The sequence below is a fragment of the Heptranchias perlo genome, chromosome 11, assembly GCF_035084215.1.
Source record: "Heptranchias perlo isolate sHepPer1 chromosome 11, sHepPer1.hap1, whole genome shotgun sequence".
NCBI lineage: Eukaryota > Metazoa > Chordata > Chondrichthyes > Hexanchiformes > Hexanchidae > Heptranchias > Heptranchias perlo.
In genome coordinates this window covers 64,845,232-64,865,349 of record NC_090335.1, presented here as the reverse complement: position 1 = coordinate 64,865,349, position 20,118 = coordinate 64,845,232, and the positions used below count along the sequence as shown (strand labels likewise).

The following is a 20,118-nucleotide window of genomic DNA, read 5'->3' as shown; positions in this document are numbered from 1 at the left end:
CTCATCAACCCCCTCATCAAAAAACTCAATCAAGTTAGTTAAACACTATTTGCCTTTAACAAATCCATGCTGGCTTTCCTTAACTAATCCACACTTGTCAAAGTGACTGTTAATTTTGTCCCAGATTATTGTTTCTAAAAGTTTCCCCACCAGAGGTTAAACTGACTGGCATGTAGTTGCTGGGTTTATTCTTACACCCTTTTTTGAACAAGGGTGTAACATTTGCAATTCTCCAGTCCTCTGGCACCATCCCCGTCTCTAAGGATGATTGTAAGATTATGGCCAGTAACTCCACAATTTCCACCCTTACTTCCCTCAGCAACCTAGGATGCATCCCATCCGGACCGGGTGACTTATCGACTTTATATACAGCCGGCCTTTCTAGTACTGCCTCTATCAATTTTTAGCCCATCCAGTATCTCAACTACCTCCTCTTTTACTGTGACTGGCAGCATCTTTTTCCTTGGTAAAGACAGGTGCAAAGTACTCATTTAGTACCTCAGCTATGCCCTCTACCTCCATGAGTAGATCTCCTTTTTAGTCCCTAATCGGCCCCACTCCTCCTATTACCCGTTTACTATTTATATGCCTATAGAAGACTTTTGGATTCCCTTTTATATTGGTGGCTTGTAAGTTCTTTGGTTTCAATTTGATGTCTGGGTTCTTATTTGGTTTTAGTTTTCTATTTAGTGAATCAGTGTGGATTGTTCCTTGTCTTTGATGCATAATAATATTCATGTAAGAGGATAAACAATTGACACATGACTGCTTGTTTATCAAGAAATAAACTTGATAAAATGGGAATTTCTAAATCCAGCATGCAATACAAACAAAAAATTTTCATCTATAAATAAGTCAGTTTACAGTACTCTAATGAGAGCAACACACAATGAAATTTACTCATAACACAATGAAACTAAGCTGCTCAAAGCCTCTTTTTAAGTAGTTGTAAATAGGCAATGTAATGAAAATTTTACAAGCCATATTTTAACAAAGCTGTGGTATTCAATTTTAAATGTTTGTCAACATTTTCTTAGGTTATCTCCAGTTTCTGTTAGCAACTGTCAAATATGGGCGTCAAATACAATATTCAAACTGCAGATATGGCCCTACCCCAATTTATGCAATCTACCCCAATTTATGCAATCTACCCCTAATTCAAAATCTTTTTTGCACTAAAAAATTCCATAATTCAAATTAAGCAATATAAATAAAACAGCAAAGTAATTATTTAGTGTTTAAAAAATTCATATTCAGGTAACTAAAATTAAGCAACATCGAATTAATAGTCCGTGGCGCCAGAAATACCTGCCCAGCTAACGTACCAATGGGCAAAGTCTCCAACCAACTGCCATTATAGGATCTGCATTCTTCCTGGATGCCAACAAATACCCAGCTGCAACATGCAACAAAAAATGCAATACCAACAAGGGCTTAGGATCCAGTGGTACTGAACTCTTCAATACTGTAACATAATCAGCATCCAGGACTGATTAAGGGTGCCAGTCATAATGATGGCCCAAGTTTCAGGGTTGGGGGAGGAATAAAAGGGAAGTGATCGAGAAGTCAGTTTACCAGCTGAAGTAGAACCACAAACAGATTACTTCAGGAAAATGTTTATTGTTTCTGTATACTCAACATAAAAAGGAACAAAATAAACAATTAGACTGGGACCAGCTTCCATCTGGAAATTAAGTTCACAAACAGGTTGAAATATATTTTGCAGTTTTGAAGTTACGGCAATTTTCACTTCTCTAAAACTGTGGCCATAGAAATTATATGCAGATAATATTTAACTGAAACCTTACTTTACTCTGCAGATACCTTCACATTATGGTTTTATTTACAAGGTTTTCTGATTTATTCTACTCAGCAAATGTAAAGCAAAGTTATGAAATTAACATCCCATTTAAAATATTTTACAGCTTATATAATTGCATAAGTATGATCAAAGACGTAGTAGAGGTAAAAGTGAAGTCCTGTACGTTTATATGAAAAGCAGCATATAGCATTTGAACAGTATGTGCAACGGGTACATACAGCATTACATGTATACCTTTATTAAAAATGGTGAAAATCACACACATAAATCTGTGAAACATACATTGTAACAAGTACCTTATTAGATCAAAACTTTTAATTACTTAAAAATCTATTCTGAATCTACCTGGCAAAAGTTAAATTACAAAATAGTAAAATAAAAACCATTTCATTCATCTTTTCATCGGTGTTTTCAAAACTATATTCTAAAAACCTCAACATTGTAAAACTCCTTAAATTCTTTTTATGTACACAAGTTCAGATGTTAACATTCATACAAAATTTACATTCCTAGAAAGTTTAAAATATTTGGAATGGGAACCTGGGAACCAAATTCAACCTCAACAGTAAATAGTTAACAGTTCAAGGAAGATTTTTTTTGTAAGGAATCAAGCCACCATACAGTAGCGCATCACTACATACAAGAATAATCTACTCAATGTTCCTGCAGAAAAAACTGTAAATAAAACAAGCATAGTGCATAAGGAACACACCAGTTACATTAAGAACATTTTTGTAACCTGTGGCTTAAATTTAAGCAGTTCTTTTTATATATACATACATATATATATATATATATATATAAATAAAAGCCCTGTAACAGAATACACTGAACCTGAGACTAAAGGAGGAAAAATCATGATAAACTGGAGGAATATTTATCATGTTAAAAGCACATTTGTCACTTTGTTCAGCATTTGTGCTTTGAGTATTCAGGTAACTTTCCCTTCAAATAAAATTTAGTTTAAAGCATCATTCAGCAAAAGGATAACTAACACATTATATATGTCAGGAGGGTTTCTAGTATAGCTTTTGGAACCAAAAAATGACTTGTGCAGCAAAGTTTTCCTTTGTTCAATTAAACCAATTAGCATGTTAGATTTACATTTCACATTTAAAAGGCCATCCTATCCCTTTTTAATGGTTTATCTAGGCAGCTACCCGTAGTTTGACAAAGTAAAACCAAACATACAAAGCATTCTTTTCTTTAAAAGCAAATTTTAGAAGCTCTAAAATAATTGATAAAATATAGCTTCAGCTCTGGCTATTTTTAAATAAAATGTTAATATAGTCCTATTTCTACAAGGCCCATTCTCATTTTCCCCTCTGCAAGACTGCCTGTTCCACAAATATGTAGAGTTTATTTAGAGGATAGTCTACTCATATAACTAGAAAGATTCAGAAGGGAGCACGAATGTAAGGAGTTCAAGGGAATATAACTTTCTGGAAACTAGACCACAGGTGAGTGAATAATGGTGCACTCTGAACAGATTTTGTTTAGAGTGAACCCTAATTCTGTAGTACAAAGATTTAGAATTTCCTAGCTAATTTCAACATGTTAAAACCAAGACAAGGCTGAGATGAGAGGATAGCTCCAGTCTTTTCAGACTAGCAAATAATTTTAAACTTAATTCAAATATTCAAAATTGCTAATCCAGCAAACACAATGACATTGTAAGAAATTATACTGGTGAAAATGATACAAAAATTCAAGCTTACATCTTAATGTCATTTCTCTCTAAAATACATCCAGCTAAACAAAACATGAGTGGGGGAGAGAGAGAGAGTGTGTGTGTGTGTGTGTGTGTGTGTGTGTGTGTGTGTGTTGGGGGTGGGGTGGGACAATAAATGTTTAATCACATACCACTGAACTGGTTAGATTAGCAGATGAAAAAACTTCCTGAAACATTAACTGGCCTTTTCTGTTACAAGACTTAAAACAGTAAGTACCCTTTTGCAAAAATTCAAAAAGTTCCCTTAATAAAAATAGCTGGTATACTTTTGAGTTAAAACATGCAACAATTTAAAGATACATTAAGAACACATCTTAAAAATATTCAAGTAGTGAAAACTGCAGCTATACGTTTAGTTTCATAAATATAAATTTATAGCATGAACGAAAAAAGATTGTTCACTAGTTAGGAGTTAAAAGTGTAGACAGTTGATTGGGTAACCACATTCTTTTAAATATAGATTGAACATACATTTTTCTGTAATATTTACAACAGTAATTATATCCAGTTATCTACAAAACATTACAGTGTTAGCACAATTGCTTAATTGTAGCGGTAATGGTTACATCAGCAAGTAGATGACTGACAGTAACCACAGATCAACATCAAATAAGATTCCTATTCTATCAAGTTACTAGTTTCCAAGCTCCAGTGCATAGAAATCATTCATGCTTTTGTTTTATGCCCACTGAGGGGCTTTAGTAACCTCCATATATTTTTTATTGTACACAATTAATCTCAAAAGGCACAGTTTTTATCCAGCCCAAATAAACCAGTAGTAGACCACAGGGTAAAAAACAGTGCTGCAGTCAAGGTATGTACACTAGATAGAAATAAAACAATCAGGTGAGATTTTGTTTTTGGGACAAAGAATTGACCATCTCACTTTCATAAGACAACCCACTTTTAAGAGTTAGATATATAATTTTAAAATGGCTTGAATTTTTTTTTGTGGGTAGATTTTGCTTCACAAACAGTTTTGCTCATTGATGGATGATTAAGTTCGAAGTGACACAATGGATATTTAATCTTCTCATGGAAATGTAAGCACCAGGGTGTATGTGAAATTCAGCCTGTTTTCTCATAATTCCTGTTGTTTTGAATGGTAGCATAAATTTGGATGTGTTAAAATGAATTAGGTCATCAGTCTGCAACTCACAACTATAGCCATTTGAACTCTTTGGCCCATACACCACTTCGATAATTCTCATTGCCTGAAACAAATGGAAAACAAATTACATATCTTAGCAGATTCTATCTGCAACAGAATTTTTCCAGTTACAGTTCCTAATAAAATAGTTTACAAACTTACTGCCAATTTAGCAATTTACTTGAATCTAAATGGAGAAAAGAAACATTTTTGATCCGTATAAGAGAGCATAATGGACTATTTTGTTTGTCCATCTTATACCCCAGAAATCATCAATTTTATGTAAACACAATTTCATGCTGATTCAACATTTATTAAACATCGCAAACCTTTAACTATGTTCATCTGTTAATGTTGTAAATTAGTAAAGTACAATGGACTGATAGAAAAATAAACAGGTAAAGTAATATCCTACTATTCTCAAGTATTAAAATCATGTCTTTCTTGTTTATTCCTAATTACTGGTGTATTTTAAATGAAAACATTTCCTTTTATGAGCCACTTTTTTTGTTTCTCCATGGAAAACAAGATTGTAAACTGCCACATTGCTCAAATTATTGGTCTCAAGAGAAATTGGTTTACGGCACAATGATTTTAAAAAAAAATAGCACCATCTATCAGTGATACTTGGAAGTAAAAAACGTTGTTTATACTTTTCCAGTCACAATGTAGATGACAATTTATTTAATATGAAAATAAACTTCCCATTAAGTTTTCCGATTCACCAACAAACTACAAAGGAACTTATTTGTGGGTATCTGCAATTAGTTTCTTGGTGGCAAGAAGAACCACCCCAGTGATTCACCTTCACATTTTACAACTTTCAATGTGGAGGAACATTAGTTTCATATACTCAGATAACTTGGTTAAAATTGAGAACACCGTACCAGGGAATGACTGCATGTTCACAACACATTAAAAGCAGCACCTCAGGTGGCCAAGATGCTATAAAAAGTTAATGGAATACTGGGTTTATGGCGAGAGATATAGGGGTGGTAGCACATGCACTACCCCCCTGCGCCGAACGGACCCTCCGCAGGCAGCAAGTGAAATTCGTGCTGCCTGCTACTTACCCTGAAATCTCCGTACAGCAAGCGCAGCCCTCGCTGAACGGAGAATGAGGAAGTTGAAAATGGGGCATGGCCAGCACACGTCATCAGCTGCCTGCACTACTTAAAGGTGCAGGCACATTTCTAATGGCAGATACACAGCCAAGGAGGAGAAGGGAGAATGGCATCACGAGTAGCTGCACCAGCAAGAGAGCGGGCACCAAGATTCTCGGATGATGCTTTGGAGGCTCTAGTGGAAAAGTGGACCAGAGGAGGGCAGCATTGTACCCGCAGGATGGCCGGAGGCCGTCTAGACTGCAGCTGCATAGGCATTGGCAGGCCGTGGCACAGGAGGTGAATGCGAGGAGCATTGCAGCACGCATGTGGGTGCAGAGCCGCAAGAAATTTAATTACTTGACACGAGTGGTCAAGGTGAGTGAATGCAAGTGTCAAGTGGCACATCCTACCAACTGCACCAATACTCCATGCACGACACCTCCCGTCACCCACCCACAAGCAATGCTGCATCTCACACACATAATACCACACTTGCAGGCCACACAACCACCACCCAAGTCTCACAAACTGGCAGTTATTCGACCATGACAGGCACATCACCCACACACCTTGCAGGACACTCACTGACACACTGTCCTCTGTCTTGCAGGAGAAGGTGGCGTATAACACCCGCCAGCAAGAGGGACCTGAGGCTGGATGGGCACGTCTACATGTCCCCACCCCCTCAGAGGAGACAGTGCTCAGGATCATTGGGTGGTCCGTCGCTGCAGCAGTCACAACATGGCACGCTGGAGGTCCCGATGAAGGGGGTCTCTGCATATCTAATGATCCTTCTCCTTACCCACATCTCCCTCCACCCATAATCTTTTCCGACTCATGTGCTGTACGTGCTGCCAGTACGCACCTCCTACTTGCTCCTCTCCACAACTCAACCTGTTTCCCTTTGTCATTGCAGATACCCAAGAACACATGGCGGCACCCAAGGAGAGGGAGAAGGAGGACAGTGAAGCCACACCGTCACATGATCTGACACTTGCTTCCACCAGCTCAGAGACTGACACTGCGCGTCCTTTAGAGGTTAGGTTAGAGGAGGGATCTGCACGAGGTGAAACACCGAGCACAAGTGTGCAGGAGCCGGGGCAGAGGGAACGGATACCACAGGAGCCAACTCGCCAGAGGGCGAGGTCGCTCACTAGTTCTGCTGCAGAGGAGTCAGATGAGGACTTCAATGGGCCAGGCTACAGAAGACAGCTGATGGGTGCACACCAATAAATGCTTGGGGCACTGAAAAGCCTGCCAGAAAGCCTGCGCATAATGAGAAGGGGCATGGAGGAGTCCAGCTCCAACTTGGCGCAGGGCTTTGTGCTGAGCTTGGAGCCCATCCTTTCCAACACAGAACGGGTGCTCACCTCCATCAGCAAACCTGTGGAACCCACCATGATGCAGCATCTGATGGCCGACGTATTAGCATCCATTGCAGCACAAACATCTGCAATTCAAGGTCTGACTGCTGCATTTGCAGCTCAGACTGCTGCTATCATGGCTCTGGGAACCACTGTGGAACGGGGCTTCCAGGGCATCACAGCACTCCAGCAATCCGTTCTCCAGCCGATCACCAGGAGGGCTGAGGCGCTGCCCCGGGAGAGCGGCAGTGGCACCATGGCAGTCGGACCTGCTGTCCTCTCTCAGGACGATAGCATTCCTGCTTCCACCCCTGCCACTCAGTCAGTGCCCCTGTTGTTGCCTGTCAGTCAGCCAGGCCAGACTGCTGCAGCCCATGCTGAGATGGTGCAGTCTGAAGCCGGGCCCTCCAGGCCCAGGTCGTCCTGCAAGGCCATCTGGATGTTCCTCCATTGAAAGCCAGCAGCCTTCCACTGCCCATGCTCCAGCCACTGGGGAAGCACCTCGTAGGAGCACTCGGATAGGTAAAGGCACATGAACAACAGGCACTAAGGGAATGCACAAGGGTGAATAGTTCTGTTATGTTTGCATATTTTCATTTATTAATCCATAAATGAGAGTTTGATTTTGCATTTGGTGGTCAGACCTTTTGCATTTGGGAGCAGGAATGCTGTCGTCCTGAGAGAGGACAGCAGGTCCGACTGCCATGGCGCCTCAGCACTCCTGGTGATCGGCTGGAGAACGGATTGCTGGAGTGCTGTGATGCCCTGGAAACCCCGTTCCACAGTGGTCCCAAGAGCCATGATACCAGTCTACTCTCAATCATCAGCAAAGTGATGGAAGGTGTCGTCAACAGTGCTATCAAGCAGCACTTACTCACCAATGCTCAGTTTGGGTTCCGCCAGGACCACTCGGCTCCAGACCTCAATATAGCCTTGGTCCAAACATGGACAAAAGAGCTGAATTCCAGTGGTGAGGTGAGAGTGACTGCCCTTGACATCAAGGCAGCATTTGACCGAGTGTGGCACAAAGGAACCCTAGTAAAATTGAAGTCAGTGGGAATCAGGGGGAAAACTGTCCAGTAGCTGGAGTCAAACCTAGCACAAAGGAAGACGGTAGTGGTTGTTGGAGGCCAATCATCTCAGCCCCAGGACATTGCTGCAAGAATTCCTCAGGGCAGTGTCCTTGGCCCAACCATCTTCAGCTGCTTCATCAATGACCTTCCCTCCATCGTAAGGTCAGAAATGGGGATGTTCGCTGATGATTGCACAGTGTTCAGTTCCATTTGCAACCCCTCAGATAATGAAGCAGTTCGTGCCCACATGCAGCAAGACCTGGACAACATCCAGGCTTGGGCTCATAAGTAGCAAGTAACATTCGCGCCAGACAACTGCCAGGCAATGACCATCTCCAACAAGAGAGAGTCTAACCACCTCCCCATAACATTCAATGGCATTACCATCGCCGAATCCCCCACCATCAACGTCCTGGGGGGTCACCACTGACCAGAAACTTAACTTATCCAGCCATATAAATACTGCGGCTACAAGAGCAGGTCAGAGGCTGGGTATTCTGCGGTGAGTGACTCACCTCCTGACTCCCCAAAGCCTTTCCACCATCTATAAGGCACAAGTTAGGAGTGTGATGGAATACTCTCCACTTGCCTGGATGAGTGCAGCTCCAACAACACTCAAGAAGATCGACACCATCCAGGACAAAGCAGCCCGCTTGATTGGCATCCCATCCACCACCCTAAACATTCACTGCCTTCATCACCGGCGCACTGTGGCTGCAGTGTATACCATCTACAGGATGCACTGCAGCAACTCGCCAAGGCTTCTTCGACAGCACCTCCCAAACCCACGACGTCTACCACCTAGAAGGACAAGAGCAGCAGGCACATGGGAACACCACCACCTGCACGTTCCCCGCCAAGTCACACACCATCCCAACTTGGAACTATATCAGCGTTCCTTCATCGTCACTGGGTCAAAATCCTGGAACTCCCTTCCTAAGAGCACTGTGGGAGAACCGTCACCACACAGACTGCAGCGGTTCAAGGCGGTGGCTCACCACCACCTTAGAGGGCAATTAGGGATGTGCAATAAATGCTACATCCCATGAACGAAGTTGTTTTTAAAATTTGGTGGTGGTTTTTATTCATGCAATGAGCTGAGCGGGACACCAATATGTGTTGGGATGGAGGGCGATTTGATTGCCTTGTGGGAGGGGAAAGGTGCGGAATGTAGGACTGTGGGTGCGTTGGGGGATGTAGTTCCCATTATTGATACTGGGCACATATCAGGCCTGCCTGCAGCGCCCTATCGCCCGCGTCCTCATCCTCCTCCTCCTCCTCACGATCTTCTGCAGTCATTGGTGACAAAGGCTGGTCCCTCATGATGGCGAGGTTGTGCAGCATGCAGCAGACCACCACAAATCTGCTCGCCCGCTCAGGGGAGTACTGCAGGGCTCCTCCAGACCAGTCTAGGCAGCTGAGGCGTTGTTTGAGGAGGCCTATGGTGTGCTCCACGATGTTGTGTGTGGCAGCATGGCTGTGCATGGGTTCCTGACTGGTGTCATGAGCCACGTCGTGAGGGGATAGCCCTTGTCGCCCACTAGCCAGCCTTTGACTTGCTGAGTCGGATGAAAGATAGCTGGCATGTTGGACTGCCGCATGACAAAGGCGTCGTGACTAATCCCAGGGTAGCAGGCATCGACCTCAAAGATGCGACACGTGTGGTCGCACACCAGCTGCACGTTGAGGGAGTGGAAGCCCTTTCAGTTGACGAAGACGGCTGAGTTGATGTGCGGGGTACGCATGGCAATATGTGCGCAGTCCATGGCACCCTGCACCATGGGGAAGCCAGCTATACCACTGGCTAACTAGTTGATTAAACAGAGATGACATTTTATTTACACCAATAATCCTTGATCCTGTTCTATACATACGCATCTAAACGAGTGAGACAAAGCGAGAAAGCAAGAGACAGCAAGAGAGCAATAAAAGGACAGAGGTCTATCAAGGTTACAAAATCACCAGGTGTAATTTGTTCCCTTTTTGACCTATTCTAAACATTACCTAAATAATTAGGCTTTATCACTGATATGAAGCAATTTCTTTTTATCTGAGGATCTACATTCTTTTCAGGCAAACATCAAAAGGTGTGGCTCTAATTTACACAAATATTAACACACTGCTCTAGTTACAAAGCTCATGCAGAAAGTTATTGTATTGATTAGAGTAAGCTGCAACTTCTTCAGTTTCATCCCACTGCTGAGCAAAAAGCTTACGATGCTCTGCCACTCATTTAAATGCTGGAAGAAGGGTTTTCTCTCCCTTCAAGTTACTGGATAGTAAAATACTTGAGGATATCTTTAATTGAAGGTAGATAAAAGGAAAAAAAATGAAATTTCAATCAAACATTAGCCTAAAGACCATGTAATGCAATGTTACAATAACTTGTATTTATATAGTGCCCTTAATGTAGTAAAATATCCCACAGGAGTGATTGCCAAACAAAATTTGACACTGAGCCACATAAGGAGATATTAGGACAAAGAGGTAGGTTTTAAGGAGCGTCTTAAATGAGGAGAGGTGGAGAGGTTTAGGGAGGGAATTCCAGAGCTTAGAGCCTAGACAGCTGAATGCACGGCCGCCATTGTTGGAGCAATTAAAATTGGGGATGCACAAGAGGCAAGAATTGGAGGACTGTAGAGATCTCGGAGGGTTGTAGAAGGTTACAGAGATAGGGAGGGGCGAGGCCATGGAGGGATTTGAAAACAAGGATGAGAATTTTAAAATCGAGGCTTTCCCAGACTGGAAGCCAATATAGGTCAGCGATCACAAGGGTGATGAGAGAATGGGACTTGGTGCGAGGTAGGTTACGGGCAGCAGAGTTTTGGATGAGTTTATGGAGGGCGGAAGATGGGAGGCCAGCCAGGAGAACAACGGAATAGTCAAGTCTAGAGGTAACAAAGGCATTTACATTACATATATTACACAATGACAGTCTTTCTATGGATTCATTTTATTGTGCTTTAATCTGATATTCTGCAGCTACAGTCAGGGAGACAGCAACAAATATTAAAACTTACTTGGACTTTGTTTTCTTTGATTCTGTCATACAGAGTTTACATCTGTACTGCTTTTCACTATGAAAGCGAAGATGAACTTGGACATTCTTCCGGCAAAAGAAGGATTTATCACACAACTGAAAACAAACATTTTTCACAGGTTACCATTTAGAAATTGTAGGAGTTATGAACAATAAGATTTATGCTAATATATGATTTACGGCAATCAGGGCCACTGATTTGCAGTAACAGATTAAGTTGTAGTCATTATTACATGGGAATCAGAGGTATAATGGACAACAATGCAATTAATTTAAACCTCAGATCATAAGAAACAGCATGATGCAACCATATCAATTTTCAATACCTGGGCTTTCAACTGGTTAGAAAAATCAGACACTTATATGGGATAAGAAGAGAAAGAGGGGGGAAAATGAGGACGGAAGTGCATATTTAAAATTGTTTTCACTTTTTTCTTAATGCACATTTTTGTAATACTATTTCTGACATAGCTTCATTACTGTAGTATTAATACTTCCAGCATCAGCACGGGCTGAAAAGTTACAAAACCATCCCATCCTTGGGAAATGGTTAGTTCCCGAACCAGTGATTTATTACATTTATGAAGTGTCACTATTTAAAAGTTGTTTACATTCTCTTAAAAGGAGACTTCGTCCCTCCCCCACTCCAAAAACTCAATTTCCTAGAATAAGCTTCAGAATTTTTTTTAAAATTAATCAATGCTATTGCCAATATGGAGTCCGATGAGTTGTGTCTCCCTCCTTCCTTGGCTGTTCTAGGATGTTACAGAACATCTCCGTGCAGCTCCATAAGGAGCAGTGCAAGTTGTGACTTCAAACTGGCCAACAAACCAATCTGGAGCTGTTTAAACACAATAAACTATGTTACCAGCATGGGATGCAGATTTCCTAGACAGCCGCATGATTTTGTAGAGTGCCGAGAGAAGTCAGGTTTTAATAGCAGCTGTGGAGTCACACTGTACAGTGTTTACTATGGACCTACTTCAGGATAACCCAGTTGATGACCTCTCAGAGTTGCCCAGCAAGGAAGGACGCATGATCCAAGTTTGTCCAAACTAGCAATATGCGCCCATCAAAATTCTCCTGAGGCTACCTTCTTGTATAAAAGGGAAGTTATTGGAATAAGAATACTCCACATAGGCTCCTTCCCCTTTTAAGCAAAAACTTTTACTAATCTTATTTACACAAGTTCAAAGAACGGTCATAGTACTTACCAGACACGGCCAGTGCTTTCCCTTAACGTGTCTCACTCTGTGTATATACAGAGAGTCACAGTTTGTGAATGTTATGCTACATTCATAACAAGTATGAGATTCTGAAGCTTTGGTCTTTTTCACTTTTTCTTCAGCTACGGATTTTCTTCTCGTAGTCCGTTTTAATGTTTCATTAACTTTTGGCTGCATCTTCTTCAGGATTTTTGCAGCTCCCCGCAAATTCTAAAAATATATATATATATTTGTAGGAATATTACATGTAATTACATGGGCCTGCCATTCTCACCAACTTAAAACATATGCCATTTCAAGGGTGTGCTGTGCTGGCAGATTTAACATTTCATTATATGAACAGCACCTCTGAAACAAAAGTTGTATATAGGAAGTGATTATTTTGCCAGTTCCATGATGCTGTTATGTATCTACGTTTTTTACATGAAGCCAATTTTGCTTAGTATTCCTCAGTACCAATGTCCTGCTGCTGTTGGAGTACAGTTTGGCTTCTGTATAATAGAGGGATCACTTACTGACTGCTTAACTGGCTAACTTGCCATTTTATATATCCAGTTAAAAATAAATTAATAACTTTGCTCATGAGATTTGTATTCTCTTGCAACCTGGTAGATCCCTCTAGCTGCTATTCTAAACGCTAAGGATACATTCATACTACAACTGTAATATTGGTACAAAGTGGTTTCCTGGAGAAGGTACTCACACTCCACTTGATACTCCAGTCCTTGATACCCAATTTACACTTTTCAATCTTAGTGCCGATTTGAAGCCAAAATTGCTTCATACCAATGTTAAACATATAATGTGAGTGGACTGTAACTTTACATGAAGGGTCAGCTATGTAGTGCATAGATAATGGCAGGGGCTAAATTCTAGCTCAAGCAACACTTACCCTGTTGGCCAAGAAACCAATTTACAGTACCCTAGTATCGCCTTCAATGAGCAGACCTCCTGCCAATAAGCAGCATGGAGAATATGTGGTTTCACATGCTAGTAGGCGGCAATGATTTTCCAAGAAATTCTTCATACAGATCATGTATCAACTAAACTTATGATATCTGACACTGGAGATTTAAGGCAGTTACACACAAGGCAGTTACACACACAAAAAAGGAACATAACAAAAATCTCCACTCTCTTTCCACTGATTTTCCAGTGGAATTGAGGCGGGTCAGGGGAACAAACAGCACATCCATTTTCCCATCCATCTTATTTGCTGTTGAAAGTGAGAGTGTCCACCCACACATTTGATTTGCACTAGCAGCAGAGGCCACTATGCTGGGTAGGCAACCCAATTTCTCACCCTCCTACAGGCACACTCCATGACCAAAGGGTTTCACAACCAAATTGCGGATTTCAGACCACAGTGTAAACTTTGAGTTCAAAAGCGTATTGGAGTGAGGCCATATTGGGAATTGTAGCAGCAGTGCAGGCAAGATCGGAAATGTTGTGCATAATTATAATATAATTGTTCCCAAGAATAATAATGTATGAAATATTATTCATTGCTGGTAAATTTTACAAATTTGTGCACATGCACTCGAGCGTAACATCACCACTCATATATCACGGCACAATAACATTAATGGGCTTTAGGGTGATTTGAAACATAGAAGCAGGAGTAGGCCATACAGCCCCTCAAGTTTGTTCCGCCATTCAATTAGATCATGGCTGACCTGTACCTCAACCTCATTTACCCACCTTTGATCCATATCCCTTGCTACCCTTACGTAATAAAAATCTATCAATCTCAACCTTGAAAATTTCAATTGACCCAGCATGCAGCCTTTTGGGGGAAGAGAATTCCAGATTTCCACTACTCTGTGAAAAACTGCTTCCTGATTTCACTCCTAAATGGCCTAGCTCTAATTTTAAGATTGTGCCCCCTTGCACTGGATTCCCCCACCAAAGGAAATAACTTCTCTACATACCCTATCAAAACCTTCTATCATTTTAAACACCTCAATTAGATCACTCTTCAACCTTCTATACTCAAGCTAAGTTAATGCAACCTGTCCTCATAATTTAACCCTTCAAGCCCCGGTATCATTCTGGTGAATCTGTGCTGTATTCCCTCCAGGGCAAATATACCCTTCCTGAGGTGGTGTCCAAAACTGAACAAAATACTCCAGATGAGGTTTGACCGAGGCTCCGTACAGCTGAAGCATAAATTCTCCCCTTTGTATTCCAGCCCCCTTGAGATAACCTGGCAAGTAAGATTGGGTTTGGAAGGGTCTAAAAATTGGCTCTCCAAGTAAGAGGTGAATGAAGTAGCAATTATCAATTCACTGGATGCAGTACAAATGCATCCTGAAAAGCGTTTTAAATTCCCAAGACCAGTTACTCGGCATAAGCAGATGTTAAGATTTGCTAAATGTTTCAAAAATAATACATTAAAAACTCATTTTGAAAATTCCTATTATGTTTAAATTTTTGCAAAGCCAACATAGGTCACATTCAAAAGGATGGCCCAAGTTACACTATTCAACAGCAGTGGCTTTATACAGCTAACTATTGGTTTGAAATAATCAATAATCCCACATTGTAGGAAGCTGTGCTGAATAGGCAACAGCAACCCAAGAATTGCACTCCTCACAGAAACCACTCTAGGAGTGCCATCAGGTTGTGTCTCAAAGCCAGAAAAGACCTACTCAATTAGCATTACAAATCACAAAATACCAGCTATAAAGTGAAAAGTGCATTTGGCAACACCAGTTATATTGCGGGCTGCTATTGGCTCCAAACTATACTCTGCCTGCCAAGAGGGATGTCACACATGCAAAGTACCATTATTCCTGTAGTTAGTTATGGGAGAGTGGGCGGGAACATCCACGTCCTAAGATTAGTAAGACTCTACAACAAGTTTACAAAGTCCCAAGATCTAAAAGACCACTTTCTAAATTCAACTTCAGACTACACCCCACACAATGTCAAGCCCAAGTGTTGTTAAATGGTCTGCCCATGCAGACTGTTTAAAAGTCACATCAGGACCTGACTTCAAACTGTCAAGCTTATGTACACAAAAAACTGCTTTGTATTGATATGAAAGTGGCAGTATCGCTAAACTAAGATTTATTCGGCATTTGGCCTTTTCTGTATTTGACCTGGGATTTCTGAGACAGGGTGCTAATAAAAGGTATTCTAGATTGCTAACTTAAAGCAAATATAGATCAGAATCTTATAACACAAAAGGAGCCCATTGTACCTGGGCTGGCTCTTTGAAAGAGCTATCCAATTAATCCCACTCCCCTGCTCTTTCCCCATAGCCCTGCAATTTTCTCCCCTTCAAGTATTTATTCAACTCCCTTTTGAAAGTTACTATTGAATCTGCTTCCACTACCCTTTCAGGCAGTGCATTCCAAATCATAGTAACTCACCGCTTTTGCCAACTAACTTAAATTGGTGTCCTCTGGTTACCAACCCTCAGCCAGTGGAAACAGTTTCTCCTTTTTACTCTATCAAAGCTCATGATTTTGAATGCCTCTATTAAATCTCCCCTTCTCTGCTCAAAGGAGAACCCCAGCTTCTTTAGTCTCTCCACATAAGTGAAGTCCCTCAACCCTGGTACCATTCTAGGAAATCACCTCTGCACCCTCTCTCAGGGTCTCGACATCCTTCCTAAAGTGTGTTGCCCAGAATTGGACACAATACTCCAGCTAAGGCCTATCCGCTGATTGATAAAGGTTTAGCATATCTTCCTTGCCTCTATTTATAAAGCCAAGGATCCCGTATTTTTTTTAACAGCCATATCAACTTGTCCTGCCACCTTCAAAGATTTTTGTATGCAAACCCCCAGGTCTGTGTGTTCTGGCACCCCTTTTAAAATTGTACCATTTAGTTATATTGCCTCTCCTCCTTCCAAAATGCATCACTTCACAATTCTCTGCGTTAAATTTCATCTGCCATGTGTCTGCCCATTTCAGCACTCTATGTCCTCCTGAAGTCTGCTGCTATCCTCCTCACTGTTTCCTACTTTTGAGTTCTGTGTCATCTGCAAACTTTCCAGGTCATTAATATATATCAGAAAGAGCAGTGGTCCTAAAACTACCACTGGGGGACACCACTGTAGACTTCACTCCAGTCTGAAAAACAACCGTTCACCACAACTCTCTGCTTTCCGTCCCCTGGCCAATTAAGTATCCACACAGCCACTGCTCCTTTAATCCCATGTGCTTCAATTAACTATGATCCCCATTAACTTGGGAATAAAATGGCTAACCAGAATTTTCATTCCCATGGTTTATCCAGTCATCCAACCCCTTACATTGAAAATACTGCCCTTAATTCTCCATAACAAAGGAAGCATACCTTTGGTAGGTCCTTGGAACCTATGAGTTTCGAACTAGCACTGGCTACTCTTTGCAACTTTATTGCCTTCTGCGAGGTAGACAGTTGTTTATCTTTCTTTATAGTGTTAACATGAGCATCGGGATATCGTGCCCTTTTTTTCCCGAGTGTACTCTTAATGTTCAAATTTATTAGCTTCTTTCCATACAAGACAACGGGTTTAATTTTCTTTACTTTTGTTGCTGCACTTGCTTTCATCCTTTCTGAACATGATGACTTTCTTCCACCAAAGCTAGGCTCAGTTGTGTAACAATTCTGTTTTCTATTGACCATCCCCCTTTTGTTGGAAGTGGCTATCTTAGAACTGCCTTTCAGAACCACCTTTCCTTTAGTTGCACGGTTGTCCTTTACCATGCGTCTAGGAGACAAATCAAATTGTTTACTTTTAGTTCGGTCAGGTAGTCTGTCAATTTTTTCCTTATGTTGAGGGGACATAAAAAATCCAAAGGAAAAACCAGCTTCAATCAGTTTCTGTGTAGGTATGCGTTTCCTTTTACCCAGTACTGGAATACTTCCATCAGTTTTTATGCTGTGCAAATAAGCACCCAAATTTTGGTCTTCAGCATCTAAAGATCGGCACCCGGTGTTTTTTAATTTCCTTCTAGTTTCCTGTGTTTCACTTGAAGTGGTTCGAATCTGCTTTCCTGGGTCCTTGACAGCAGTTTTTAACTGTTCTTGGTTCTTTGTCTCTTGTTTAGACTTCACGTGCAATGGCTTTGGCTGGTCATTTCCTATTGGCTTCCTTTCTAGTAAAGTTGGTGCCTTCTGCTCTCCTCCTACTCCAGAAGTGTTTTTACAAACATTTGGAACTAGTTTTTTCCCTTCATATTTCCCCTTAAACTTTCCAACATTATCTTCTTCCGCTTTTGCAGACAATTGGTTCAAAGGATTCTCATCTAGAACTTGCTTTGCATTACTTTTGGATGGCACTGCCACACAAGTGTCTTCAGAAAATAATTCCATTGGTTTAGGAGTCTGATTAAAATCATGGCTAACTAATGATAGTTTATGCCTTGGTAGTGTTCTTTTTGATATGCATCTTCCTAGAGCAGCATTTTGTGGACAACTTGGCATTTTATAGTCCAAGTTCATTAACTCACACTTTCTACAATTTGAAGCAGAATCGTACGACCGTCTGGTCTTCCATCTGCCACTATGTCCATGATCTGTTAAGCAAGATGACATCTTAGATGTAGTGCTTCCAAGCAAGGAAGAACTTTTTACATGTAAATCATACGTGGCACATCTTCTGCTTTTTCTAGTCAATGGATTCCCTTCTGTATCTTTGCTGTGACTTGTCTGAGTTTTTGATAACACTGCTTTTTGCTCTGCAGAGATCACACAAAACTTGTTACCATTCTTCGAACCTTTTGTAGAAATACTGGGATTTGTTTTGCAGTGTTGTGATTTTTTTGTTAAAGAACCATCTCTACTGTTACTGCCTTTACTCCCTTGTTGGATTTTCTTGTTAAGACAACTGCTCCAGCCTTCTTTAGTTTTAGCTTTAGGGCTATTTATTTGTGTTGTAGGTGGAATGCAAACGATTTCCTTTCCAGTATGACCCTGAGACAAATTATTTTTGTGACTGAAAGGTTCAGGTTTGTTTAGTGCAAACAAAGTTTTGTTTAATTTTTGATTGTGTCCCTTTTGTTTCTGTACTGGTGGTAGAATTTTTTCAATGACAACAAAACAATTGGCAAGTGCTTTTGCTTTAACCTGGTCTTCTTGCAGTTGAGTTTTTGCACTATCTATTTTTCTTCTCCTTGTTCCAGTAAGCAGTGAATAATTTTTTATTTTAGGCTGTCGAAGTCTCCTTTTTTGTTTCCAACCAGCCTGTTCTCCGCCGTCAGCAACAGAAGTTTTTCTCCGCAATCCTAATACACTAAGTAGTTTGTACTTCTCAGTTGTGTTAGGAGAATAAAGTTCTTCTTCAGTGGCCGTTTGTCTAACAGGTGATCGGAGAAGTGTGCTCACTCCTTTACAACCAGAGTTGTCCTGAGTGCCTGCAATATTATGATCTAAGTGCTTTGATACTCTTGTATGTGGTTTGGACTTTATGGGAGTTTTCTCAAAGCTGCATTTTCTTTGATGACTAACATTTCTTGACATGTCAGCAAATTTCAAGTCTAAAGAATCAGGAATGTTACTCAGTGCCTTATTTGCAGATGGACACCTTTGCGGAGAGAGGCATTTAACTTTTGAGAAGAGTTTAGATGGAGTTTTATCATAAAAGCCTAATAATTTAAATTGTTTACTGGGACTTTCTAATGTCTCCACTCCAAGGCTATCAACAGAACTTTCAGAATGTACTGGTGTCAATTTGTCTTTGAAAAGTCCTGACTGCATTTCATGAAGCTTAACAGTAAAATCTGTGACTTTTGTTTCTCCTTGAATCATTGCTGAATGTGGTCTTGGAGAAAATACATTTCTACCAAAATTATCCAGTTTCTGTGGTGCTGCACCATCTTCTAACTGACCAAACTTATAGCAAATATCAGAAACATGCTGTCTAGGTCCAGTTAGAGATTGATCAATAAAAACTTCAAATGAGGAAAATTCCTTTTTTTCTTCTTTGCTGCCTTCTTCCTTATGTGCTTTGCTGTTCCAAATTCCATGCAATTTGTACAATGTTGCACACATCTCAACCACTTCCCAAATCCGCAGGTGTCTGGCTAAAGCAGATGTTTCAGCAAAATAAGCTGGTTTCAGGGACAATGAAGATGTATAGGAAAATTCTAACAGTGGAAGGAAACTTTTGCAGCTGAAACCTAGAAGGCAAAGAGTAAATATAATTATATACCAGAATTGTTCTACCAATTCATCTCATTACAACAGTGAATTTCCTGGTACCCCATATGTCAAATTCTGCTTCTACAAGCAATAGCTATTCCATTTTTAACTAGAGTTTTGAATTTTCATAATTTCATTAACAATGGAGGTAAAACAATGGGAAAGAAAAGCTCTTTCACCTTTGAATTGTGTGAAACCCATACACAGCCCAAAACTTTGATGGCACTATCAACAAACACAGCAAATTTTGACTTCATCCAATAATGTGGCAAGCATGCAAACATATACAGCATAATTCATCAGAAGTTTCAGGGCCACCAGCACTATGCATCTCGAAGGTTTCACGAGCACTGGTATTTTAGGTCTTTCCTGCAAAAGTTGCACTGATTCTCCTAAATTTCATCACTGAGCATATTTTGCAAACTTTTTGCTCTCATCTATATTTCCAGTTCATCTTAGACGTGTTCA

At 40.8% G+C, this 20,118-nt stretch overlaps 1 protein-coding gene across 1 annotated transcript in view; it reads right to left on the bottom strand.

Annotated features, from left to right (window-relative positions):
* Window positions 1-1,600: 1,600 nt before the first annotated feature.
* Window positions 1,601-20,118, bottom strand: part of si:dkey-229b18.3 (uncharacterized) — a 30,870-nt gene continuing 12,352 nt past the window's right edge. The window contains exons 4-7 of the mRNA XM_067993274.1: window positions 16,822-19,628; window positions 12,502-12,723; window positions 11,268-11,383; window positions 1,601-4,768 (exon numbers count right to left, since the gene is read on the bottom strand). Of these exons, the coding sequence (XP_067849375.1) occupies window positions 4,762-4,768; window positions 11,268-11,383; window positions 12,502-12,723; window positions 16,822-19,628 (3,152 nt within the window). The 3' untranslated portion in view covers window positions 1,601-4,761. The remainder of the gene's footprint in view (window positions 4,769-11,267; window positions 11,384-12,501; window positions 12,724-16,821; window positions 19,629-20,118) is intronic.